This window comes from Phyllopteryx taeniolatus, chromosome 6 (assembly GCF_024500385.1).
Source record: "Phyllopteryx taeniolatus isolate TA_2022b chromosome 6, UOR_Ptae_1.2, whole genome shotgun sequence".
NCBI lineage: Eukaryota > Metazoa > Chordata > Actinopteri > Syngnathiformes > Syngnathidae > Phyllopteryx > Phyllopteryx taeniolatus.
The window spans coordinates 12799321-12824416 of NC_084507.1; the positions used below are offsets into that span (position 1 = coordinate 12799321).

Consider the following 25096-nt stretch of genomic DNA (forward strand, 5'->3'; position numbering starts at 1 on the left):
CCACGCAGGCACGGGGAGAACATGCAAACTTCACACAGGCGGGGCCGGCATTTGAACCCCGGTCCTCAGAACTGTGAAGCAGAGGTGCTAACCAGTCAGTCACCATGCCGGCTTAGTATAGTCAATTTAGCAAAATGCTAACAATTAATGCAAAATGCCTTGTAGACAAGATTGTCGTGGTGTCATAACTACAGCTGGGGAAAAAGAAAAAAAACATTTGAATAATTCGGTTCAGTCAACCACAAAATGACCACTCTGCCAGAACATGTTTGCGCCAGCGTCCATGTTTCCACATAGAAATTTCTTGCAGACACACGCACGTCCACCTTCCCAACATGGCTGTATGTAAAGTAAGTATGTATGTATGTATGTATGTATATATATCCATCCATCCATTTTCTGTAATGCTTATCCTCACTAGGGTCGCAGGCGTGCTGGAGCCTATCCCAGCTATCTTTGGGCGAGAGGCATTGTACACGCTGAACTGGTCGCCAGCCAATCGCAGTATATATATATATATATATATATATATATATATATATATATATATATATATACGCCTCTCCTGGAGCCATCACCTTATCGTGGTGGAGGGGTTTGTGCGTCTCAATGATCCTAGGAGCTAAGTTGTCTGGGGCTTCATGCCCCTGGTAGGGTCACCTATGGCAAACAGGTCCTAGGTGAGGGACCAGACAAAGCACGGCTAAAAGACCCCTATGATAAACAATATATATGGATTTAGGTTTCCCTTGCCCGGACGCAGTTCACCAGGGCCCCTCTCTGGAGCCAGGTCTGGAGGTGGGGCTCAAAGGCGAGCCCCCGGTGGCCAGGCCTGCACCCATGGGGCCTGGGCGGGCACCTACCCTCACCTATGGTCACGAGCTGTGGGTCGTGACCGAAAGAACAAGATCCCGGATACAAGTGGCCGAAATGAGTTTCCTCCGCCTATCTCTCTTAGAGATAGGTGAGAAGCTCGGTCATCCGGGAGGAACTGAGAGTAGAGCCGCTGCTCCTCCATATTGAGAGGAGCCAGATGAGGTGGCTGGGGCATCTAATTAGGATGCCTCCCGGACCCTCCCTGGTGAGGTGTTTCAGGCACATCCCACCGGGAGGAGACCCCGGGGACGACCCAGGACACGCTGGAGAGACTATGTCTCCCAGCTGGCCTCGGAATGCCTCGGGATCCACCCGGAAGAGCTGGCGAGAAGGATGTCTGGCCGTCCCTGCTAAAGCGGCCCCTGCGACCTGAGCTCGGATAAGCAGGAGAAAATGGATGGATGGATGGCAGCACTACTACTGGTTAGCACGTCTGCCTCGCAGCTCTGGGGTTGTGGGTTCAAATCCGGCCTCGCCTGTGTGGAGTTTGCATGTTAGGTTAATTGATGGCTAGAAATTGTCTGTAGGTATGAATGTGAGTGCAAATGTTTTTTTTGTTTTGTTCTTATGTGCCCTGCGATTGGCTGGCGACCAGTTCAGGGTGTACGCCCGGAGTCAGCTGGGATAGGCTCCAGCAGGCCCGCGACCCTAGTAAGGGTAAGCGGTATGGAAGATGAATGAATATATGTATATATATATAGAGAGAGAGAGAGAGAGAGAGAGAGACTTTCTTTCGATGTTTGAGTCAAAATATATTTTTTCAAGTTGTTACTAATAGTATTAGAGATGCTTTTTTGTTTGATTTCAAAGTACCAAATGTAAATATTTTTAAAAATGGAAAATGTAATTTAAAAAATATACACATTTTACTTTTTACATAAAATAGTAATTAAATAAAATTAGCTTTACGTGGGATGCACACATATATATGTAATAAAAACTATGTAAATACGATACAAAATAAAAAGTAATTGTGTAAATTGATTTATATGTAATATTTTAAAATGTTTTTGTTTGATTTCAAGTTACACCAAAATATATTTTTAAAAATGAAAAATGTAATTTAAAAAAAATTGTAGGTTTCCTTTTTGTAAATACAAATAAAACAGACGTTTTACTTGGGGTTTTGATTGGAAGATGCAAAAAAATATTTACTGAAAATAAAATACAGGTATGCAAAATAACACCTTTCAATATGATTTAGTGAACTCAATTTAAAAAACAAAATGAAATATTACTATTAAAAAATACTGTATTAAAAACAAAATTTGATTTGAAATGGTTTGATTTCAAGCAAATGTACTCACTATACTATAAAATCAGGCATATCTACACAATCTACTAAAATAATGCTTCAGAATACCCATCAATGATGCATGCAGTATCATACAAACCTCCCTGACTCTAAAAAAGGAACTAGTAGTCCATTCAAAAGATTATTGTAAATTCAGCATTTTTGATACATCAGTCGAATTCTCAGTGTGTGCAGGTGTACCTAAGTGAATACTGCTGCAGAAAACTCGGACCACCACACATGAGTATCGACATATTTATTATGAAATGGAGCAGGCTCTTTACATATACTGTAGAAACCTCATGGCAGTAAACACTACACACTGCTCATCTTGGACAAAAATTAGCCTGAAAATCATTGTGTCCATGGCAGTAAACATTGATTACATTCATCAGTAATAAATGCACATTATTTTTTGTTCGTTTGTTCTTTGGGACGTAGCTCTAGCCATTCACTTGATAAGATACAACACAAACAAACAAAATAATAAAATTGCTGATGGTCACAAACAAGTAAGAGTTACCCTGAGCATTTTGCAGCTTAACCAAGGGTGGGGAACCTTGTGTATTATGCTTTATTATTAGCGTTTGCAGGTTAAAGGTGTTTTTTTTTTTTTATTAGTTACTTGGTCATATTTGCATTTAGGTTCCCCTACACCTTTAGCATGACTCATACAATCACAACAACATATCACTTGGGGACTTTTTGCAATAGCAGACATCACAACAATACAACTTCGAAAATCAAGTGGGTGTCAGAGTCACGTAACTTCTTTCTTCCGCATCTGCATCTGCCTTCACATCGTATGGAGCCAATATGAACACTAAAACGTGTGTGTGTTCTATTTGTCATAAGCACTGATAGTCTGGAACAAGCCGCATTCTGAGATGATGATGATGTCCCTAATAAAGTTACGCCCCTTATTCACCGTTCCTTTGTTTACAGTATTCTAATACATCCCCATCTATGACCATTAGAGGAAAACACAACAAATAGCGGTACATTAAGTGGTTATAAAAGGGTGGGGGCACTTGTACAGCATTCATCTTGTGCTCGTCGACTCCTTTCCGATCCGTCCCAATTATTCCCTGAGTTTTCAAGACGGATGTTTTTTTTCCTGAGGTGAGCCAACAAGCACGTGCAACAAAAAAAAAATTAAATTATATAAAAGGACAGGAAATTCCGAAGAGACTAAAATGAATATATATATAAAAAAAATGCATCTTACACTTCATTAGTGTACATTGCATTGGTTTTGGCATAGATATAAGCATAACAATGATTAAAAAAATAAAAAAGCAGAGCAAATTAATCAAAAATACTATGTACCCGTACATTACGTACTGTATATTGCTGATGCTCAATAGTGTGATCATACAAGGAATGGGAAATTGGAATCGATGACTGTAATAAATCTATTTAATAATTTTAATTTTCATTAACGATTATGGGAGACTGGTCTATTAAGCGGAACAATGCTGCACCATGACATGGATATAGGCCACAGTTAATATCCCATTGCACTCTAATTTGGCGCAATTAATCATTTCCACACACTCGATTATGCCCAATCCGTAATTACTACTGTGTTGAACTCTAATTAAAGGACACGGATGAAGTTACCTGGGTATTTAAACGCATTGTAGAGAATTCTGGATGAAAATAAATACGTAGCGTGATTATTTTTCTCTTTTATTAAAAAAAAAGAAAAAAAAAAAAAAAAGGATTTTACATATTATATATTAATTGGGGGCGTCGGCATCTCCTGTAAAACTGGAGTATAGCGCCGATTTAGGTACCTAGTTCTACATACAGGCTCCTCCACCCAGGCTTGGCTGTTTCCAGGACCGGTGACCCTACACTTGGGAGGGTGGTGTCTTAAATAATGATCACTCTGGATCTTAAAAAAGAAAAAAACTAAAATAGAAAACACCAGCCATCCCACTGTTAACGTCACAATGTGCGCCTCGTTTTCAAGTATCAAGAGAACAAGAGGAGAGCTAGCCGAAGCCCTCGGTAACTACAATCGGAGGTGATGGGTATAGCGTTTGTTGGAATTCTGTCCAAAGCGAGGTATGGCCTTAAATGCTCTCATGTGTGGTTAGTAGTACTGATAATGTAGCATGTCTCTTCACACCAACATAACAAATGAAATGACTTTAAAGCAAAAGCTGAACAGCTTCTGCTCTGACTGACAACTGCAATAGCGGCATTGTTGGTAGTACTGATCACATAGTACCATATTTTCACGACCATAAGGCGCACTTAAAAGTCTTAAAACTTCCTCCCAAATGGACGGGGCGCCTTATATGTGTGCACCGAGTTCCAAAATCTGTAAATGTTGTTGTGTGACCTCGATGAGCGCTCCGCTTGACTGACTGGGAGCATTTCCTGCTGACACGCTGCTTATATAGAGGAAGGTGGACGTGACTGAGGACAGCATGCGGACGTAAAGGGGGAAGGGTGCGCGTGGAAGAGGATGCTAAAGGCACGCCCCCAGGAAGTATATAGTGTCGGGGTGTGCATTGTGAAAAACAATGGTTTGGCTAAGGACCCCCGAAAATGGCACCTGCGAAGAGACACGCTTACGAAGCACAATTTAAACTGCAAACTGTCAGTTACACAGAGGAACATGGGAATCGAGCAGCCGCGAGAGAATTCAAGATCAACGAATCCATGGGTCGCAAGTGGAGGACGCAGGAAAACGAGCTCGCCAAGTCAAGAAGACGAAGCTGAGTTTCCGCCGAAACAAGGCGAGGTGGCCCGAGTCGGAAGACCAACTCGAGCAATGGATTAATGAGCAAAGAACAGCCGGGAGAAGCGTCTCTCCAGTCATCATTCGAGTGAGTGCAATAACTCGGAGCTTGCCATCATTCCGGGAGGCTTGACGAAGCAACTCCAACCGCTGGACATCGGTGTAAACGGGGCGTTCAAAGTGAAGTTGCGAGCGGCGTGGGAGCGATGGATGACAGATGGCGAACAGAGCTTTACTAGGACTAGAAGGCAGCGCCGGGCGAGTTACGCCACCATATGTGAATGGATTGTGGATGCTTGGGCTAACGTGTCTGCTTGTACTGTTGTTCGAGCTTTCGTAAAAGCCGGCATCATTTCTGAGGAGCCGCACGGCAACGAGACAGACTCCGACAATGACGAGAGGGAACCTGGTGTGTTTGATGGGAGAACTTGCCCAGCTGTTCATTTCGGGTACAGAAGATGAGGACTTTGATGGATTTGTGGATGAGGATTGATCAAAAAATAATGCCAGTACATTGTTAAATACTTCAATAAAGTACAACCGAATTCAGTTTTGCTCCCGCTGCCTTTTTTAAAAACATTGTTTTACCGTGCATGCATGCTACCGTATGTGTTAAACTACCATGTTTTGCCATGCGTGCGCCCAATAATACAAGTGCGCCTAATGTATGTGTTTAATACAGAAATAGACCCCATAACTGAGACTGCGCCTTTTAATATGGTGCGCCTTGTGGTCGTGAAAATACGGTATATGCTTAATTGTACTGATGAGGTAGTTGCTGCCCTCGGTATCTCGGTGATTGGATGCAGAATGTGTTGGAATTCTATCCAAACTGAGGTATGTACATTGATGAATTATCTTGTGTGGTTAGTAATACAGAAAAAGCAGCATATGCTTAGTCGGACTGATAATGTCGCATATGCCATTGTTAACTGCAATCAGAGGGGGTGAATGCAGCATTTATCGGAATACTATCCAAAGTGAGGTATGGACATTGTGGAATTAGTAGTACTGGAAAAAGTAGCATATGGTTAGAAGTCCTGATAATGTAGCATATGTCCTCTGTAACTGCAATCAGAAGTGGGGAATGCAGCATTTGTTGGAATTCTATCCAAAGTGAGGTATGTGCTTTGCTGATTAATGTTCCTGTGTGTGGTTAGTAGTACAGAAAAAGTAGCATATGCTTAGTAGTACCGGTACTGATAATGTCGCAAATGCCATCAATAATTGCAATCGGGGGTGGTAAACACAGTAATTGTTGGAATTATGTCCAAAGTGACATATGGATATTGTGGATTAATGAATTTGAGTGGTCAGTAGTACTAATACAGTAGCATATGCTTAGTAGTACTGATTATGTAGCATATGCCATCAGTAACTGCAATCGGAGGTGGTGAATGCATAATTTGTTGAAACTCTATCGAAAGTGAAGCATGTGCGCTGTTGATTAATGATCCCGTGTGTGGATTGTAGTACTGATAATGTAAATAAAATATAACTTCAACAACTTCTATCGGAGGTGATGGATGCAGGATTTGTTAGAATTCTATCTAAAGTGAGATATGAACATCGACGATTGTTTGTGTGTGTGGGAAAGGGTGGGGGATTAGTACAGATAATGTAGCATATGCTGCTTCACACAACCATGATGTAAATGTTCAAACAAAAGCCAAAACGCTTCGGCTCTGACATTCCTACATTCCTATGGCCGACTGCAATCGTGACCTCTAACATAAGGACACACTTCTTATCTGGCAGGCATGGCTGAGAAAGTGTGCCATGTGACCACACCAACGGACCTACCAAATACAATTTTAAAAAACGAAGAATGAGGTAGCGTGGCTTCAGAAGAGGCAAAGAAAAACTTTCAAGGGAAATCAGTTTGATTAACTCCTACAGACCTTTTCATAATAAACCTTATGCGCCAGGGTACTTCCGAGTGGCAGAAAGTGATGGACTACCGCTGACTTGAACGGAAAACAATCAAAAAAAACTTGTCATGGGTTATACCACCAAATATACCCCAAAAAGTTTACTTTTTTTTTTTTTTTTTTTTTCCTACAGATGGGTGAGTACCAATACCAGGTATCTGTGTCAGGGCGACACCGGCCTTATTTCAAGGTATCGGGTGAAGGCTGTCGATATCAGCCAAAAAAAAAAATATATATATAGAAGTCTCACATTGAGTAAGCCCTCCTCTGCAGTAGTTGGGGCTACAGTGCGACGGTTGACACATCGGCAAATCATCATGTGCGTAAGAAAGAAAGAAAGGTCTTTGCAATTCTCTCTCACTGTGTTCATTGATATTATATATATCAAAAGTACTAGTGGTATCGGTAATCATATTGGTGAGTACTCAAAAGTTAAAAAAATTAAATAAAAATAAAAAAATTCAAGTGGAACCTGCGGTTGTGGTTGGGTTGTCTGTTTTTTGCCACCTGGAAGTAAGTGTAACGTAAAGGCCTATAAAGAACATCAGTGATTCTCACTATTGAAAAGAGTGCAATCATACAGCAGTATTCCTGAGTGTAAGCAATAACAACAAATTCAAAAATATCGAAGAAATACATCAGCAACATTCTTCTTGAGAATATTCGTTTCAACCTGAGGTAGTTCCAAAAGAAGCTTTAGGTGCGCGGCGATCCCTCTGTCAAAACAGTTTGATTGGCCTCTGTGCTGCCCAACCAACCAACCCCCCCAAAAAAACCCACCTCCACCCGGCCTCTCTAATCGGAGGGCTCCTGAAGAGGGGGCGGCGCGGTCGAGGCGCGTCCCCCTTGCTCCTCCTCGTTGCCCTTCAAGGAGGACGGCTTTCCCTGAGGACCCGGCGAGGGCTGCTGTGCTTTGATTGGACAGTTGGCCACCATGTGATCGATGCTCTGGCAGAAGTGGCACTTTTTGGGCTGAGGCGGCAACTTGCACTCTTTGGCATGGTGGTCAAGACCACCGCAGTTGTAGCACCTGCAAGGACATCAGCACTCTGGGTCAGTTCAAATGCACATTTTTGGCTCGACGACTGTTCACTTCGCTAGAACTTCTATTCCTTCTAGTGCTACACGAAGAATCACTTCATTAAATGTTCAAACTGTCCGTAATGTTTCATCCGTGAGAGTACAAGTGCAGTTCAATTGTGTTTAACTTTCATGTGCAATATATTTTCATTTAATCTTTAAGAACAGTTTGCTTTCAAACATTTATTATGTGCATACATGTAAATTGAATCATTAAGTAGTAGTAATTAGGTAGTATTACTTTATTATTTAAGAGTTAATATTCAAAATCCACATTATGTTACAGAGCTCTAAGCAGATATCCATGTTTTGTTTCTAAATACATTAATTATGTTTGAAGAGCTGAACGCATATGTAAAATAGTGCTGAATAGTTGAGATATAGCTCAAGCATCTTTTTCACTGTTTGAATTTTCCTGATTTTGTGGGCGGGGCTAAAACACAGCCTCGTGACATCATGGGGCTAGGGCGTATACTTTCTTGCGCGAGTGGACAAAGTGACGTCATTTCGTTTGGCTGCTCAGTTGATTGTTAGCTGTGCTTAGCTTCCATAACAAGCCCATTTACATACATGCAAATCAGTCGCCGTTTTGAATTCAAAATAGGCCATTTACGTAACGCAGTCGCAGTCACTGACGTCCTAGGCTGTTTCGTACTCCTTGAACGCTGGCAGCTAGAGCCATTCCACGCATCCACCATCCACACACAGATGGAATTGTGACTATTACTCTGCGGCGGACTAATACGCGGCCTGAGGTTCCGCCTGTGCGCGCGAAGTCACGGGAGTTGACGAGACCAGAAAACAACATCCACCGCTTCTGCTGTACTTTAGCTCCGTTACATTGATCTAAATGTCGCTTGCTACTTCCAATTTAAGCGCTAGTGACGTTTAAGTCTAGTTCACCAATCAAACCACAAGAAAGTCACATTACCTCACACGACGTCTTCCATTGGGCTTCCTGGACATGGGTAATCGCACTAGATAAGCCTGCCTTTGGTGTTTGCATGTCTGCATTTACCACTCCAGCATGCATTTAGCAAGCTAACGATGGCTACACCCCAAAAATGCGTCTTCGCTGGATGCCTCAATTTACAGAACAGCTCAGTGACGTTTTTTAAGCTCCCCAAAAAAATGACAAAATAAGGCGATCGTTTGACTTTTCAAAGCCCCATGTCGCCGACGGCAAGCTAAACATCAACACTACCACCAGCCAACTCTGCAGTGCGCATTTTACAATGCATAGTTTTGTAAACTTTCACCAGAGACAACATGGGTTTGTGGGTAACTTGATGCTAGTGAACAAAAAAAAAAAAAGCGATGGATTGAGTTTTGAAGAGACACGCGGATGGCGAGTTGAACATCAACACTACCACCAGCCGACTCTGCAGTGCGCATTTATGACGGATAGTTTTGTAAACTTTCAGAGACAACATTGCTTCGTGGGTAACTTGATACGAGTGAATGGGGCAGTGCCAACTGTCGAACTACCTGGGCTTCCTCATCCTGTTCCGCTGTCGTCAGGTGCTGTGACATTATGTCACCAACAACGAGAGTGAGTTGACTTGTGTGCTTATTTTTATGATTATAGTCCACAATAACCATTCAATTTTAAAGTTGAGGCTCCTCATGTGATTTTACATTGTATAAGCTATCACCCCCTCAGCATGTTTGCTTCCTTTTGCCGCATCCATTCGACACATCCACAGCATTTGAGAGCTGACAGGTGGCCCTTATTCAAGTTTTTAAACCTGATTTTAATAATTAGCGATTTTTTTTCACTCATTAAAATGTAGTCGGCTTTTTAACATTACTCTTAGTGCCACTTTAAAGTTTTTAATCCAGAAAATTACATTTCTTAAGTACATTTCAGTTGTATTTAACTTAAGTGCAATCCATCCATCCATTTCCCATGCCGCTTATCCTCACTAGGGTCGCGGGTGTGTTGGAGACAATCCCGGCTATCATCGGGCAGGAGGCGGGGTACACCCTGAACTGTTTGCCAGCCAATCGCAGGGCACATACAAACAAACAACCATTCACACCTACGGGCAATTTAAAGTTGTCAATTAACCTACCACGCATGTTTTTGGGATGTGGGGAAACCGGAGTACCCGGAGAAAACCCACGCTGGCACAGGGAGAACATGCAAACTCCACACAGGCGGGGCTGAGGATTGAACCCCGGTCCTCAGAACTGTGAGGCAGACGCTCTAACCGGTCGTCCACCGTGCCACACTTAAGTACAATAAATTTACATTTAATATAATGTAATATTATTTTCTTGTAATTTTGTGTTTTTCTTTTTTTGTTGTTGTCAAAAATGACTTCTTTGTTAAGTATTAATGTATTACAACATTTCCTCATACCATTTTACAGGGGAAAAAATGACTCAGAAAAACATGACTATTCTTAAAAAACGACCCTTGTAATATTTACAAAATTTATTCTAACATGACTTCTGGGTTGGATTAAATAAATATCTATTTTTAGCGGCATTTGTGTGTAATGCCGCTAAATGCCACAAGAGGGTAACATTTCATGTCAATTGTACATCTCGTGGGGCATTTCAGGTCACAGATGGCATCAACTTCTACACACACGTCATAAATGATGTTAGTAGCAACCTTTTCTAAGGCAACACTTATTGTCCGACTTGGATTTGCAGCCATATTTTGGCCTGCCCACATTTACTGGCTATGCAGCAAATTGGTCAGGACAGTCTGAAACACTTAACGTAAATCTAAATGAAAAAATAACGGGGTCATTGTTCTGATATTTTCAGAGGTTGAAGTGGGCATGAGTAATTGTAATCAGTTTTCCGACATTAAGCAATGTTAAGCTTTTTTTTTACGTTAAACATTCGAGACTGTTCCAACTGGTCTCAAGTTTTATCGAGACATCACACAAAGACATGGCGGCAAATTGATTTTGGCGCTGTAGAAGGAGCGTTCCCAAGGCAATTATGTACCTCTTGCTCTAAAAAGTAGTGATATTATTCGAAATGACTTGCACTTAAATTTTCTTGAGCAAAAATAAATACAATTAAAAAAAAAAAAAAAGAATCTGGACAATATAGGTCCTTTATTATTGGAGATAGCATGTACATAGTATGCGCGCATGAGCCCATGAACTAGTGGCATGCGAAAGAATCACTGCCTAAGTGCAGTACAGTTGTATTTTTGAACACCAAGAGTGTATATGAATAGCTTCTTATTTCATTTTAAAGTCAAATCTTTACTTAGGGTTAAGGGTAGGACCCAATATCCCAATACCCAGTATATATGTTTTTTTTTTTTTACTTCCTACTCCTATTGAACATGTATCGAAGGAAAAAATAATATTTAACTTTGAAGTTCAATACATTTAAAATTAATCTTTAAGGACAGCCATTTTTAGCGCTTTAAATCAACTTATGTGCAAAACGTTTGAATTCAAACGTCAGCATTATTCAGTCAGCAAGTATTACTCCTCGCCAAAGGTGGGCCCAAGTCATTGCTTTGCAAGTCACAAGTAGGTCTCAAGTCTTTGCCCTCAAGTCAAGTCACAAGTCCTACAATGAGTTTCAAGTCCTTTGGAGTCATTTTAACAAATATTTGAATATTTATATTTATATATTTAATTAATGAGTCACTGATGGTGTAGTGGTACACTCACCTGACTTTGGTGCGAGCAGCGTGGCTTTAGTTCCCACTCAGTGACGGTGTGAATGTGAGTGCGAACGGTTGTCCGTGTCATGTGCCCTGCGACTGACTGACAGCAGCGTTAAAGCAGAGAGGGCACGGGGGTCTAGAAAGACCATGCACGTACGGCTGTAAGACAGATGGGTGGTGGGCGTGGGGTGGTCACTTGGTACCAGAGAGAGGCGAGTCACCCTCTTTGCCACCATTGAAGTCATAACAGATGAGCTGCTTTTGCTTTGTGGTGACGCCCGTTGGGGACGCCACGTCACGGCCCCGCCCTTAAATTAGCATCCGTCGTCAGTAGCGTCGAGGGGAAGTGGTCCTTTGTCCAGGAGGGCGGCAGTAATGACCTCTGAACCCTGACCCCTACTCACCACCACAGCGCGCTTGCATTTACTCATACACTGTTGCCAAGGCAACACTGACCTTTCACCCGCTTGCCTTGCCTCTTGCATCTGTTATCAATTAAATGGACAGTGCTTTCTTTACTCGCCCATGTAAATCTGGACTTTATAAAAAATATATATATATATTTTTTTTTTTTTATAAAAACAAAAAAACAAATCAGAGCCTTGACCCAAGACCCCAAACATATCTAAGTTTTACTTGTCCTGGTCAGGCAACAAAATTAAAATTAAACCACTGCATAACAAAATAGGGCCGGAGGGTGAACGATATCTTATCAATGGATTAATGCGACCCAGGAGGGGGGTTGCGGGGGGCAGTTATTGAACCGCGGAGGGCCTTCCAGGGCTCTTTGAAGCTGTAATGATCTCCACTCTCACACCGACTACTCGATGGTTCTAATCGCAAATGACAGCAGGGTGAATGTGATACACCTCAAACCCCAGGCCCCTTAATGATATTCAAAGAAGAGGGAGGCCCCCGCCCGCTCTCCACACGCACAAACACACACACACACACACACCTTCCAAAAAGTAAAATACAAAACATGAGCCACATACCCTCAAGTGAGGCTTTATGTAGGGTATCCAGTCATTACGATCGGTCACTACGGAAAATTACCGTATACTAATATTTATAAATACTGAAACAAGAAGGGCACAGTGACTTTCCAAACACCCAGTTGATCAGTGAACCAATCCTAAAGACTGTAGGAAAGTATAATATTAGAGCGCGGTTGCTAACAAATCTTAATGAGCTTCTATACAGGTCAAACCTCACAAAAGAATTTTAACGAAACATAAGTGCGATCGCGGTCTAATTTGCTCAGAAAGGAGGATGAGCTGAGGTGACAGTTCGTTGCCGATCCATTGACATCTATGGTTAGGCCCAGAAATACTTGGAGAAAGGTGATCAAACATGAGACGTTTCAATATAAAATACTAACCTCCTGTATGTTATATTAAAATCATTTCATAAAATATAAGCGAGGCTAACTTCCTGAACACCTTTTATAAACAACCTACAGATTCGCAGTTCCTTGTCAAATCTATCGGGGGTTGAGGAACCGTGGGTGTGAGTCCACTGAGGTGGGGGGGATTCAAAAGATTTAAACAGTTATTGATCCAGGTCACACGTCAAGCCGCTGCCGATGTGACCCTCGCCAAGGTGGGGGAGTGGGAGAGGGGGGTTGTGAGAAAGGCAAAGGAACGGGGGAAGCTGAAATCCAAACGGTTTGGATTGATGACAGCTTTGTTTTAAAGTACCGTATTTTCTCGACCATAAGGCGCACTTAAAAGTCTTAAATTTTCTCCAAAATGGACGGGGCGCCTTATTATGCGGCGCACCTTATGTGTGCACCGAGTTCCAAAATCTGTAAATGTTGTTTGACTTCGATGAGCGCTCCGCTTGACTGACTGGGAGCATTTCCTGCCGACACGCTCCTTATATAGAGGAAAGGCGGACGTGACTGAGGACAGCATGCGGATGTAAAGGGGGAAGGGTGCGCGTTAAAGAGGATGCTAAAGGCCCCCCCCCCCCAGTAGGTATATAGTATGTGCATTGTGCAAAACAACATCGGTTTGACTAAGGAACCCTGAAAATGGCACCTACGAAGAGACACGCTTACGAAGCACAATTTAAACTGCAAACTGTCAGTTACACGGAGGAACATGGGAATCGAGCAGCCGCGAGAGAATTCAAGTCGCAAGTGGAGGAAGCAGGAAAACGAGCTTTGCCAAGTCAAGAAGACGAAGCTGGGTTTCCGCCGAAACAAGGCGAGGTGGCCCGAGTCGGAAGACCAACTCGAGCAATGGATTAATGAGCAAAGAACAGCCGGGAGAAGCGTCTCTCCAGTCATCATTCGAGTGAGTGCAATAACTCGGAGCTTGCCATCATTCCGGGAGGCTTGACGAAGGAACTCCAACCGCTGGACATCGGTGTAAATGGGGCGTTCAAAGTGAAGTTGCGAGCGGCGTGGGAGCGATGGATGACAGATGGCGAACACAGATTTACTAAGACTAGGAGGCAGCGCCGGGCGAGTTACGCCACCATATGTGAATGGATGCTTGGGCTAACGTGTCTGCTTGCACTATTGTTCGAGCTTTCGTAAAAGCCGGCATCGTTTCTGAGGAGCCGCACGGCAACGAGACTGACTCCGACAATGACGAGAGGGAACCTGGCGTGTTTGATGGAGAACTTGCCCAGCTGTTCATTTCGGATACAGAAGATGAGGACTTTGATGGATTTGTGGATGAGGATTGATCAAAAAATAATGTGAGTACATTGTTAAATACTTCAATAAAGTACAACCGAACTCAGTTTTGCTCCCGCTGCCTTTTTAAAAACATTGTTTTAGCGTACATGCATGCTACCGTATGCTTTACCATGCCTGCGCCCAATAATACGGTGCACCTTATGTATGTGTTAAATACAGAAATAGACCCCGCAACTGAGACTGTGCCTTTTAATAAGGTGCGCCTACGGTAGTCATTTTGAAAGAGTAAGACACTAAACACTGGGATACTTTATATTGCTGAATGACTCTCTGTACTAAGTATAGATCTGTTTCTGTGGTATGTCAGAAAGGTTCCAGGACTGGTGTCACAAATGATATTTCAAATCCAAACTACGACAAAAAGATCCTAGGGCGTTTGCGTCATTAAGTGCATGTGAAGAGGCGGGAGTTGTGGCAGACAACACGCCTGCTCACAATGCCCTGAGCATCTGACAGTTAATGGCCGAGAAGAACATCGCCATGCTGGAGCAACCTTACGACGCACCTTTGATTAGTTTCCCTTTCCCCCAAGCTCAAGAACGTCATCAAGGGCAACCAATTGGAAGACGTGGACGACATCAAGATGGCCGTGACAACAGAGAAGCGGAGGATTGAAGAAGAATCCTTCCAGGAGTGCATGAAGGCGTGGCAGAGAAGCCTGGGAAGGTCCGTTAAACTCCGGGGTGATTACTTCCAAATGGAAATCTTGTCATTTGGATTTAAAATGCATCACTTGTGACCCCAGTCCTGGAACTTTTATGACACACCTCGTGTATACATTGTGTTTGACTGTAATACTTAACTACAGTCATACTTTCATATGTACCATGGAGCTAAAAAGCGAAGCGTGAAAGTCTCTGTCGCCGAAATGCACGAGTGGAGTCGAATGGGGCCATCGTTGCCAACAGCCTCGCAAATGTCTACACTCTCGCCACTCTCTCTCACCACTTTCCTCTCTTTGTATTATTATAATACAGTGGTGCCTAGGCATACGATTCACCCCAATTACGAGTTTTGAGATACAAGCTCTATCAAGTTGTTTTTTTGCTTTCACTTGTAAGCAAACATTTGAGATACAACCATATATACAGTATATATGTATGGTGACACTAGGCTTGTTTACATGGAGTCTTGTATTCCAATTAGAATCGGGTTTAGATGCGCAAACTGAATAAAAATGCTCCATAGAAACACCTCAACTGGAATAAACAGGTAGAATCCAAATGGATTTTCACTCGGTTTCACAGGGGTGGAATATTCCTTTTCCCCAAAGAAATTAAAAGTCATGTAAACAGTTTAATTGGAACGGTGCCGGGCTGTGTTCTGTCTCAATCTTGACATAAATGCGCGGGGACGTCATTTACGCATGTAAATATGGCGGCTTCCAAACAGAGCTGGTCTGCAAGGGAGAGATTGTTTTTAACTACTTGGAACTTGTTTTTAATCAAGGTGTTGCGGAAAAACAAGTACAACTACTGTGCTAAACAGACAACTGACCATCTTGATAAATGATTTGATGTTTACATAGATCTACGCATGTCAAAAAACTGGCTGGTTTAATTTCTGTACATTCTATTTAATTATGTCATTACGGCATGTTTTTATAAAGTGCAATATTATAGAGTGCTATCTTCCTTTCATTTTTTCCCCCTACAAAGTATGTGTTGTTTTCTTAGGGAGGCTAGAACGGATTAAGGGTATTTCGATTCATTTCAATTGGGAAACATGATTTGCGATATGAGTGTTCCCAGAACAAATTACACTTGTATCTCAAGGCTGTACTAAATGCGGAGCCTCAAAACGCTGTTTCCCATGACAACACCAGGGTCAGGTTTTTCTGTTCCAGTGCCTCTCCAGGTGTGAGGCTGGGTGTCGTCGACTGTAACTTGTTTGATCGGTCACATTGCCTCGTGTGCGGCCGGCCTAAAGTTTGGTTCCACCTAGCGTCTGAAGAGTTGCGCATGTAGTTTTTCCCAGCACGTTTGCTTACCGGTCTCCTTTGGAGCGTCTCTTCTGGACCTTCTTCCCTTTGGGCCTGCGCTCGCTGCCCACGCAGTGGACGCCGCCGGGGCCTGTGACCCGCTGCGACTCCAGCCCCTTGGAGGACTTCTTGAAGGTAAACTCCACGGGTTCGCCTTCCTTCAGGCTGCGGAATCCCTCCATGTGCAACTTGCTCTAGAGAAGAAAGAACAGCCAAGGATGAGGACTCATTGCAGGCATTCTTCATTGTGTCATTACAAAGCGGCAGGGGATGGTGTGAAGTAACGAAGGGCAGACCAGTCAACTTCATTACTGCACTCAAGTAGGAATTGTTTGATGTTGACTTGTGTCTGCTCTGTGCGCAAAGTTTTTTTTTGTTTTGTTTTTTTTGCGCCAAGTTGCAACAAGTTTAGAGTCTTCAATTAACCTACCACGCATGTTTTTGGGATGTAGGAGGAAACCGGAGTGCCCGGAGAAAACCCACGCAGGCACGGGGAGAACATGCTCCAAACTCCACACAGGCGGGGCCGGGGATTGAACCCCGGTCCTCAGAACTGTGAGGCAGACGCTCTAACCAGTCTTCCACCGTGCCGCCTACACTGTTCATAGTATATGATAAACAGAAAAAATATTTTTTTACTTTTTGTTAGAAAAATATGCTTTTTCACTTGGCGGTGTATGTTAATATTTAGTTTGAGGGTGAGGATAAGAAAGTCGACCGGCGTCGGCTCAGGGCAATAACACCCCACAGCCGTGCGGCCATGGGTAGTTCCACGCAACAGAGACACTTATTAAGGGTAAGTTAACCATTTATCACATTCGCTAGCCAACGAGCTAAGGAGGTCGCTGGACCGCGGTGGGGTTGCTAAATTCGTCAGCTCCTCACTCTGATTTGTTGTGTGTGGGTGCCCCACATAGACACACAGGAAAGTTCACTTTTTATTAACCATAACACACACGTTATTCAGCCAGTAGCCGACTACAGACACGAGCGGCACACAGCGTACGAGCGAGTGTATTTGATTGACAGGCGAAGGGCGGTCTGCAGCGCCTTCAGCGGGCTCGAGGGTGGGCCTAATTTGTCTGAGATTTCAGAGCCTTGTTTAACGTACATGGTGATTTTTTGGGATTCATTCAAATTTGGCGGTCTTTTTAAAAACACCCTTCTCTGTGGTGTGTCAAATTTACAAGACATTTTTTGGGCCTCTATGCTTCATCTTTAAGTACAGAGCGCGAGTCATTTTGCTTTTTAGACACACACACTTTTTACTTTGTTAAATCAGTACTTCTACTTTTCGCAGCGTCATTTGCCTAGTTCCTACTTACTAAAGTACTTTGGACACGCGCACACACAAACGCGCACTTTTTGCAACTTCTACGCAAGTACAGCGAGTGAGTACTTTTAGTTTTTGCTTTGTACTTTTCACACGCACGCACGCACACATGCACACACACCCTGCATTTGTGTTGCTTAATGCCTCTTTGTCTCCCCTCCACCTCCGAATGTTCAACCTAAATGTGACTGACCTTCAACCCATCCCCCCCACCTTGCTCTCTGGATGGAGGAACAGCATTCCACACTGCAGCCCCCCACTCCACTAACACACGGACTACTGCTAAAATCTAAACTGCAGGATGCAAGGGGGGTGGAGGGGGCGATGGGTGGGGGTGGGGTGGTTAGGCAGGGGATGAGGGTGGGTCTGATCAGGATGACATTCCTTGGATGGTTGTTGGGCACAAAGACAAACAAGATTAAAAGTTTGAGGGGGTGGGGGGAGAAGTGTTGTCTGAATGATGTCTTCCTCTGATAACCCACCCCCCCAAAAACAGCCCACCCTGTGGACGCCTGCGACATCTTGAGTTGCGATTTGATTTCTTGGTTCGCTCGACGACGCGTGCCGAGGGGGGGGGCGGCGGGTGGGGCAGGGGTGGGGGTTTGGTGCTCGATTTGCTGTATTAATCAAATGACAATGAAAAAAAGCTGTGGGCTTAAATGTGCTGTCAGTGAACAATAAGATAGCTCGGAGTTACATTCACCTCAAACGACCCTTAAGAAGTTTCACAAGAAAAGACCGGAGGATTAGGAGACGTCGGCAAACAACATAGGATGTGGACATATTTGAAAAGGGGGAATTGTTTTCTCGCTCATTAAACTCAAATATCTCTCAGTAGAGCAAACACCGGCGCCAAGGCCGAATTTTTAGATGCCAAACTTTAGCCGACGTGAATCTTCGGAAATATTCAAGCTAAATTTAAAGAGAACTTTCAGTGGCACTTTAGAAATGGGATAAAGAGCCAGAATCGGTTACTCTTCAAAATGGACCCGCGATAAGGTATCAGAATCACATGATCTCATTCATTCAACTGAAATATCTCTCAGGAGAGCACAGACATGGCCAAAGCCGTGAAACAACAACCCCAATTCCAATGAAGTTGGGACGTTGTGTTAAACATACATAAGAACAGAATACAATGATTTGCAAATCATGCTCAACCTATATTTAATTGAATACGCTACAAAGACATTTAAGATATTTAATGTTCAAAATGATAACATTTATTGTTTTTAGCAAATAATTATTAACTTTGAATTTTATGGCTAATTGGGAACAGGTGGGTGCCATGATTGGGTATAAAAGGAGCTTCCCTGAATTGCTCAGTCATTCACAAGCAAAGACGCGGCGAGGTTCACCTCTTTGTGAACAAGTGCGTGAGAAAATAGTTGAACAGTTTAAGGACACTGTTCCTCAACATACAATTGCAAGGAATTTAGGGATTTCATCATCTACGGTCCATAATATCATCAAAAGGTTCAGAGAATCTGGAGAAATCAGTGCAGGTAAGCGGCAAGGCCGAAAACCAAGCTCCTTTTCTACCCAATCATGGCACCCACCTGTTCCCAATTAGCCTGTTCACCTGTGGGATGTCCCGAACAGGTGTTTGATGAGCATTCCTCAACTTTCTCTGTCATTTTTGCCACCTGTCCCAGCTTTTTGGGAACATGTTGCAGCCATAAAATTCTAAGTTAATGATTATTTGCTAAAAACAATCAAGTTTATCAGTTTGAACATTAACTGTCTTGTCTTTGTAGTGGATTCAATTAAATATAGGTTGCGCATGATTTGCAAATCATTGGTAGGTTAATTGAAGACTCTAAATGTGGTGTGAATGTGAGTGCGAATGGTTGGTTGTTCGTATGTGCCCTGCGATTGGCTGGCAACCAGTTGAGGGTCTACCCCGCCTCCTGCCCGATGACAGCTGGGATAGGCTCCAGCACGCCCCTTCTGAGGAGAAGCGGCTCGGAAAATGGATGGATGTAATCCGTTTTTATTTATGTTTACCACAACGACCCAACTTCATTGGAATTGGGGTTGTACAAACATACAGATATACTGCACATCGAGCCAGCCAAAACGCCTCAGTTAGTCGCAGTAATACAGTACAAGTTGTTATTCACAGAGGAGAAAGAATATGCCTTGGAGTATTGTTATATTGTCTGTCAGCGTGTTACTCCATTTCATAAGGAAACTTTTTTAATTTGTGAATACAAAATGTCTAATTCTTTGCTTTGCGTTTAGTTCGACAGTAAACTTCAAGGGAGTGGAAATAAACAGCTTGAAGCCTCTTTTTGGAGAAATGGTTTACCATCTGTCAAACTGCTGCTCGTTGTGAAATGAGTTGAGTTCACTGCCACCACACAGCACTCGTACCTCAAATGTTGGCTTTTGCGTCAAAGCAAAAAAAATAAAAACATTTGATGGCTCGTATCTTGGGTTACTCGTATCTCAAGGTACTACTTTACATTTAAGTTCTCTATTAAGAGCCACTGTGCAGTTGTTTTAAACTCCAAGTTTATTCCCATTAATGGAAAGTTTCTAACTTCTAAAATTTTGCAACCCCGTGTGTGTCATGTCTGTGACTTTTTAGCATTGATGCGATAATGAAGATAAGTTTATTTAAATTAGAAACAAACCCCAAAATACGTCCATTTCATACACATCTGCTGCGTAACCAACGACCGCTGGTTGCCCCGCTCCCATCAGGATTCTGGACCCTGATGGTGAGCGTTAACCCACTTCCTCACCCACGTGACCTCCCTCCAACCCCCCACGAAAGGCCATCAACAGCCTGCAGTTGCTTTAACCAGGTAAGTAGGACTGAGGCATGGGTCTTTTTTTTTTTGGATTGCCTTGAAGTAGAAGCATATTTTGTGGGGGGGTCTACTGTAAAACTGTGCTGTAGTTTGTGCCTGGAAGAGCAGAGGAAGACATCAGGGGCTTGAGTGGGCAATGGAAGGACTGTCCCCCGTGACAAAGAGGGGCTCGGTCACGGGCCGAGGGATGCCCCATTCACATGTATGGCCTCATTGTCCACCTGCACAAAAGGCCCAGTGGATCCCTGGAGTACATTTTCTGTGACACGCGGCTACTAATTTTACAGACCGTGCCTGCTCTTCTTCTATCGCTTTTTTTTTTTTTTTTTTTTAAACATTGCCATAACCTTTTACAATCCATCATTGACGCGCGTCTAGCTCTCCCCCCCTGCACACACACACGCAGAGAAAGGAAGTGGGCTCGGGGCGGAGGGGTGTCGGCCATTGGTTACGCATTGCTTGAGTTTGATTCAATGAGACACTTTCAGGAGATCAGCACAGGCTTCATCTTGAGCTGCACTTAATGAACCTGCTAATTAAGACAGGACAAGTAAGAGCCCACCCGTTTCCCCATATCAGGGCCCATTTAATTCATTATAATTGAGCTAATTTGCCTTTTCTAGCTCACTCAAGCAATGCTGATATTGTTTGATTTCATAACAATCCACTCAACACTATTGATGTTATATCCACACTATTTTGTTGTTGTTGTTTATATTTTTATAGCGCGTTTAGTTGACTTCAGTCTTTAGGTCTTGCACTGTGATTCACTTTTGAGCAACTTTTTTAGATTCTCTGTATGTATAGCAATACATAAACTCAGACTGAAAACTTTAATGCATGGAATAAATTCGATTAAAGCTTCTTGAATTAAGTTTGATGTTTTATAAAGTCCTCCGAGATCAATAAGGAAATTAAGCAAAAATTATGCATAGACGAATAGATACATTTTATGAGCATTTGTGGCTTTTTTCTTCTTTATTTACAATTACATGGCAGGCCAAGAGTACAACAGATTAGATTGAAGCTTCTTGAATTGAAGCTGTTGAATTGAAGCTGTTTAAAGTCCCCTGAGAGCCATATTAAAGTTGAAGCAAGTTTGATGAGAATTGACTTTTTTTTTTTTTTTTTTTTTTTTTTTTTTTTTTAAACGTGGCAGGTTATACTCAGCCATTGGGCCATGGGTATAATAGATAAGAGCTTCTTGATTTGAATTTCAGGTTTTATAAAGTCCTCAAAGGGCCCGCATAAAATGGATGAGATTTTTTTTTTTTTTTAAAGAAATGCATGGCTCGCCCCAAGTCTAGCACCGGAAGGTGATCACATCCAATGTTTTTTTTTGTTTAAATAAAAATTTGAATATTACAAGTCACACTTGTGTTACACAATGTTTTACTTTTATTAAAGGAGAATTTTAAAATATAGAAAAGTTAGATGTTACAAGATGTCACACTTTTTTCATTAAAAGTGTGAGTACATTTTAATGTTACAAGATATCATGCTATAACTGCTAACTTTTTTGTTTTGTCACTGATACCACAAAGCTCAGAAGCAGACATTTAAAAAAACAAACAACAGCAAAATGCATTAGCATATGTTGACCTCCAGTATATTGGATTGGATTTATCATATTTCACAAACAAAAGAGGAAGTGGCCCTCCTTTTCCTTCCATTTTCAGTGAATTCTTTTTGGGTGAAATCTTGAGTTTACAAGCATTTTTTTTGCACTGTTCCCCACATTTATACTTACAAAGAATCATATATTAATATTCAATGTCTAATTAAACTTCCCAACATTTCCCTTTTAATATTCTTTTTCAGTCTTGCTGTTGTTAGTTTATTTCTAAGCAAAAAGACATCTTTACAGCTGCTATACTATAGCACACAAGAAGCATGCATGGGTGGGGTGGTGGGGGGAGGGTGGTGTTGAGTCTTTTGAATGAATTTACGACAGGAACCTCGCGGTGAATGAGGCAGCCAGTGCGTTCTCCTCTCATTCACATGCTAAGTCTTTATCTTATCACACCTACCGGAGGCACTCATGTGGAGGCGGGGGGTACACCTCCACATCCTCACATCTCTCTTAAATACCTGTGCTAATCTTCCTCATCAAAAAAAAAATCCACTCATGTATTTAACAAGTCTCACAGGGGAATGATGGAGTTCAAGAATAGAACGACAACCTCCACGGAGAGAACTGAATTTGAATTGTTGAAATGAAGAATGGAAGACTTGAACTGAAGTTGAACTGCTCCGTCGTCAACAAATGTGGAAGGATGTCAAATATTTCTTCATTTGGGGATTGCATTGGGAAAATTGTGCATATTTGAATTGAATAAGAATAGTTCCCAAAATGTCTCCAATTAAAGGAACAGTTTGAAGTTGCAATGGATTGATTCAGTAAAGGAAGGACTCGGTAAACATGCAAAATATGTCTCCATGTTGGAATTCTATTGAAACATTTTTTTAAAATGGGAATAATTCCCAACATGTCCTTACTGAGTTGAATATTTGAAAGTTGGAATGGATTGAATCCATCAAGAAATGTGGAAAGAGGGGGTGAATATCTAAAATATTTATTAAGGAATTTTATTGTTTAAAAAAAAATAGAATTTTGTTAAATTTGGAGAGTGGAAATAGTTTACAAAATGTCCTGATTGACAGGAACAGTGTGAAATTTGAAAGTATTTGAATCAGTCAAGAAATGTGGAGGGATGGGCTTCATATGTGAAATATTTATAATAAAGGAATTTTATTGTATCAGAAAATAAGGAAATGTATTGTTAAATTTGAGGAAAGTGGGAATAGGTCACAAGATGAATGAGCTGAAAATGTAGAAGTTAGAATGGATTGATTCAGCCAAGAAATATGGAAGGATTGTTTCATTTGGGAAGTTGCTTTCTAAAATGCCCTGAATGAGGGTAACGGTGTGAAATCGCAATGGTTTGAATCAGTCGGGAAATATGAAAGGACGTGGTAAATATGTCAAATAGTTCTTTATTTGGGACTTTTCTTGTGATATTGGGAGAATGGGAATCGTGACGTGAACATCTTCAACAATTAAATCCAGTTGCCTCCACACAACCTTTGCAGATTACGATTGGGAGGATTTATAACGAAAATACAATTTTAAAGAAGAAAACCATTCCATCCGTTTTCATAAAAGAACACGAATGAGACCAAATAATGATCATTTCCCTTTTAAAAAAAAAAAACATTGCATATCATCATTTTTTTTTAATACAGCTTCAAATGGCCTCAGAACTCCCTCCATGCTCCCACGTGTTCCCACGGGGGGGTGGAAACAACACCCACGGTGCTGAAGCTGAAACCAACAAACCCCCCACCCAGAAAAAAAAAAGCGAAGCACGATTTCTTTCGTGTGGCAGCTACGAATTCCTGCTGCAATTTCGCTCCCTTTCCAACGAAACTAATCCGGATTTGTCCTTTTGAAGTGAAAATGATAGGGGGGCGTGTGTGTGTCGGAGGGGGGGCTTTCTTTACCTGATGCACGAACACGTCCACTGGCTCGTCCAGCTGCACGCCGTCCCGGCTCGTCATGGACAGGAAGCCGAAGCCCATCCGCACGTTGAACCACTTGCACAAGCCGAGGCCCTGCAGGAGGGTCTGCGAGTCCTCCTCGGCCGGGATGGGGCCCTCGTCCTCGTCCGCCTTGCACACCCCTAAGAGCACAACTTTTTTATTATTATTAAAATTCTAATAATCAATACAAATACAAATAATACAAATAAAAAGATCAAGCGTAATTCCGTATTTGCGCACTTTGCGTAAGATAGACGCTAATGAATCAATTAACGAACGCTTGTGGATATTACTCGACCTGGGAAGTCCTGGTTGGAAACGGAGCCCATGTCTCGTCCTCCGCGTGAAAAAAAAAAATGATAGCACCCACGCACACGCACGGATCCACGCAGGTCGTCGCCACTATAGCGCAAAAAAAAAAAAGTGGAGCAAGAGGAGCGGGAGAAAGCAGAAGGGAGGGGACGGAGAATGGAGGGGGTTGGTACGCACTCGTGTAACAATGAGGGGGGGTTGGGGTTTGCTAAAAGACCCCCCCCCCCCCCACACACCCACCCACACCCACCCACACACACGCGCGCGCGCGCGCGTAAAATAAGACAATGCTAGGAAGGCCCGCCCCCCCAGGTCAGGCCGACTTCTCTATCTCCTCGAACGCACCTTCTGCCATGCTTGCCGGCGTCGCACGCACGCACTTCATTAAATCACCTGGTTGCTTTTATTTACTTTATTCGAACAATTTCTTTGCTGTTATTTTGCTTCTTTTTTTTAAATCAGCCAAATTGTCACATAAGTCATTTTTTTTCAGTCACTGTAAATATTTATTGTTTGTTTCTTTTTATTTTTTGAACGAATAATTTTGCCCCACTTTGCTATTATTCTGCTATTTTATTTCCTTATTTATGTCACTCTTTTACTTTTTCACTTATTTTATGAATCAATATTCTCATGACTGATCTTTTTGTATTGTCAAAAAAGGCCCCCATCAAACTTTTACTAGTTTGTAAAAGTTAGAATTTATTTTATTCATAAATAAATGTCAGGTCACTTTTAAAAGTTGCTGTATATTGTAAGTATTTTGTATTTATTTATTATTATTGTTTTTTTAATAAATATTTTTGCTCCCCT

At 42.3% G+C, this 25096-nt stretch overlaps 1 protein-coding gene across 1 annotated transcript; it reads right to left on the reverse strand.

Annotated features, from left to right (window-relative positions):
- Positions 1 to 6924: 6924 nt before the first annotated feature.
- On the reverse strand, positions 6925 to 24465 carry lin28aa (lin-28 homolog Aa). Its single transcript, XM_061776757.1, has 4 exons — positions 24270 to 24465; positions 23933 to 24111; positions 16286 to 16470; positions 6925 to 7886 (listed from the first exon to the last, which is right to left on the reverse strand). The coding sequence occupies exons 1-4, from the start codon at positions 24298 to 24300 to the stop codon at positions 7652 to 7654; spliced, it is 630 nt and encodes a 209-aa protein (XP_061632741.1). The 5' UTR covers positions 24301 to 24465; the 3' UTR covers positions 6925 to 7651.
- Between the last annotated feature and the right edge of the window lie 631 nt (positions 24466 to 25096).

What these genes read in the sequence shown, in the direction of transcription:
- lin28aa (XM_061776757.1), bottom strand. Translation starts at nt 24,300, where the DNA reads ATGGGCTCCGTTTCCAACCAGGACTTCCCAG. An exon ending in TGGACGTGTTCGTGCATCAG is followed by an intron (nt 16,471 to 23,932) that starts GTAAAGAAAGCC and finishes TTTCTTCTCTAG; the next exon opens with AGCAAGTTGCACATGGAGGG. An exon ending in AGACGCTCCAAAGGAGACCG is followed by an intron (nt 7,887 to 16,285) that starts GTAAGCAAACGT and finishes ATGTCCTTGCAG; the next exon opens with GTGCTACAACTGCGGTGGTC.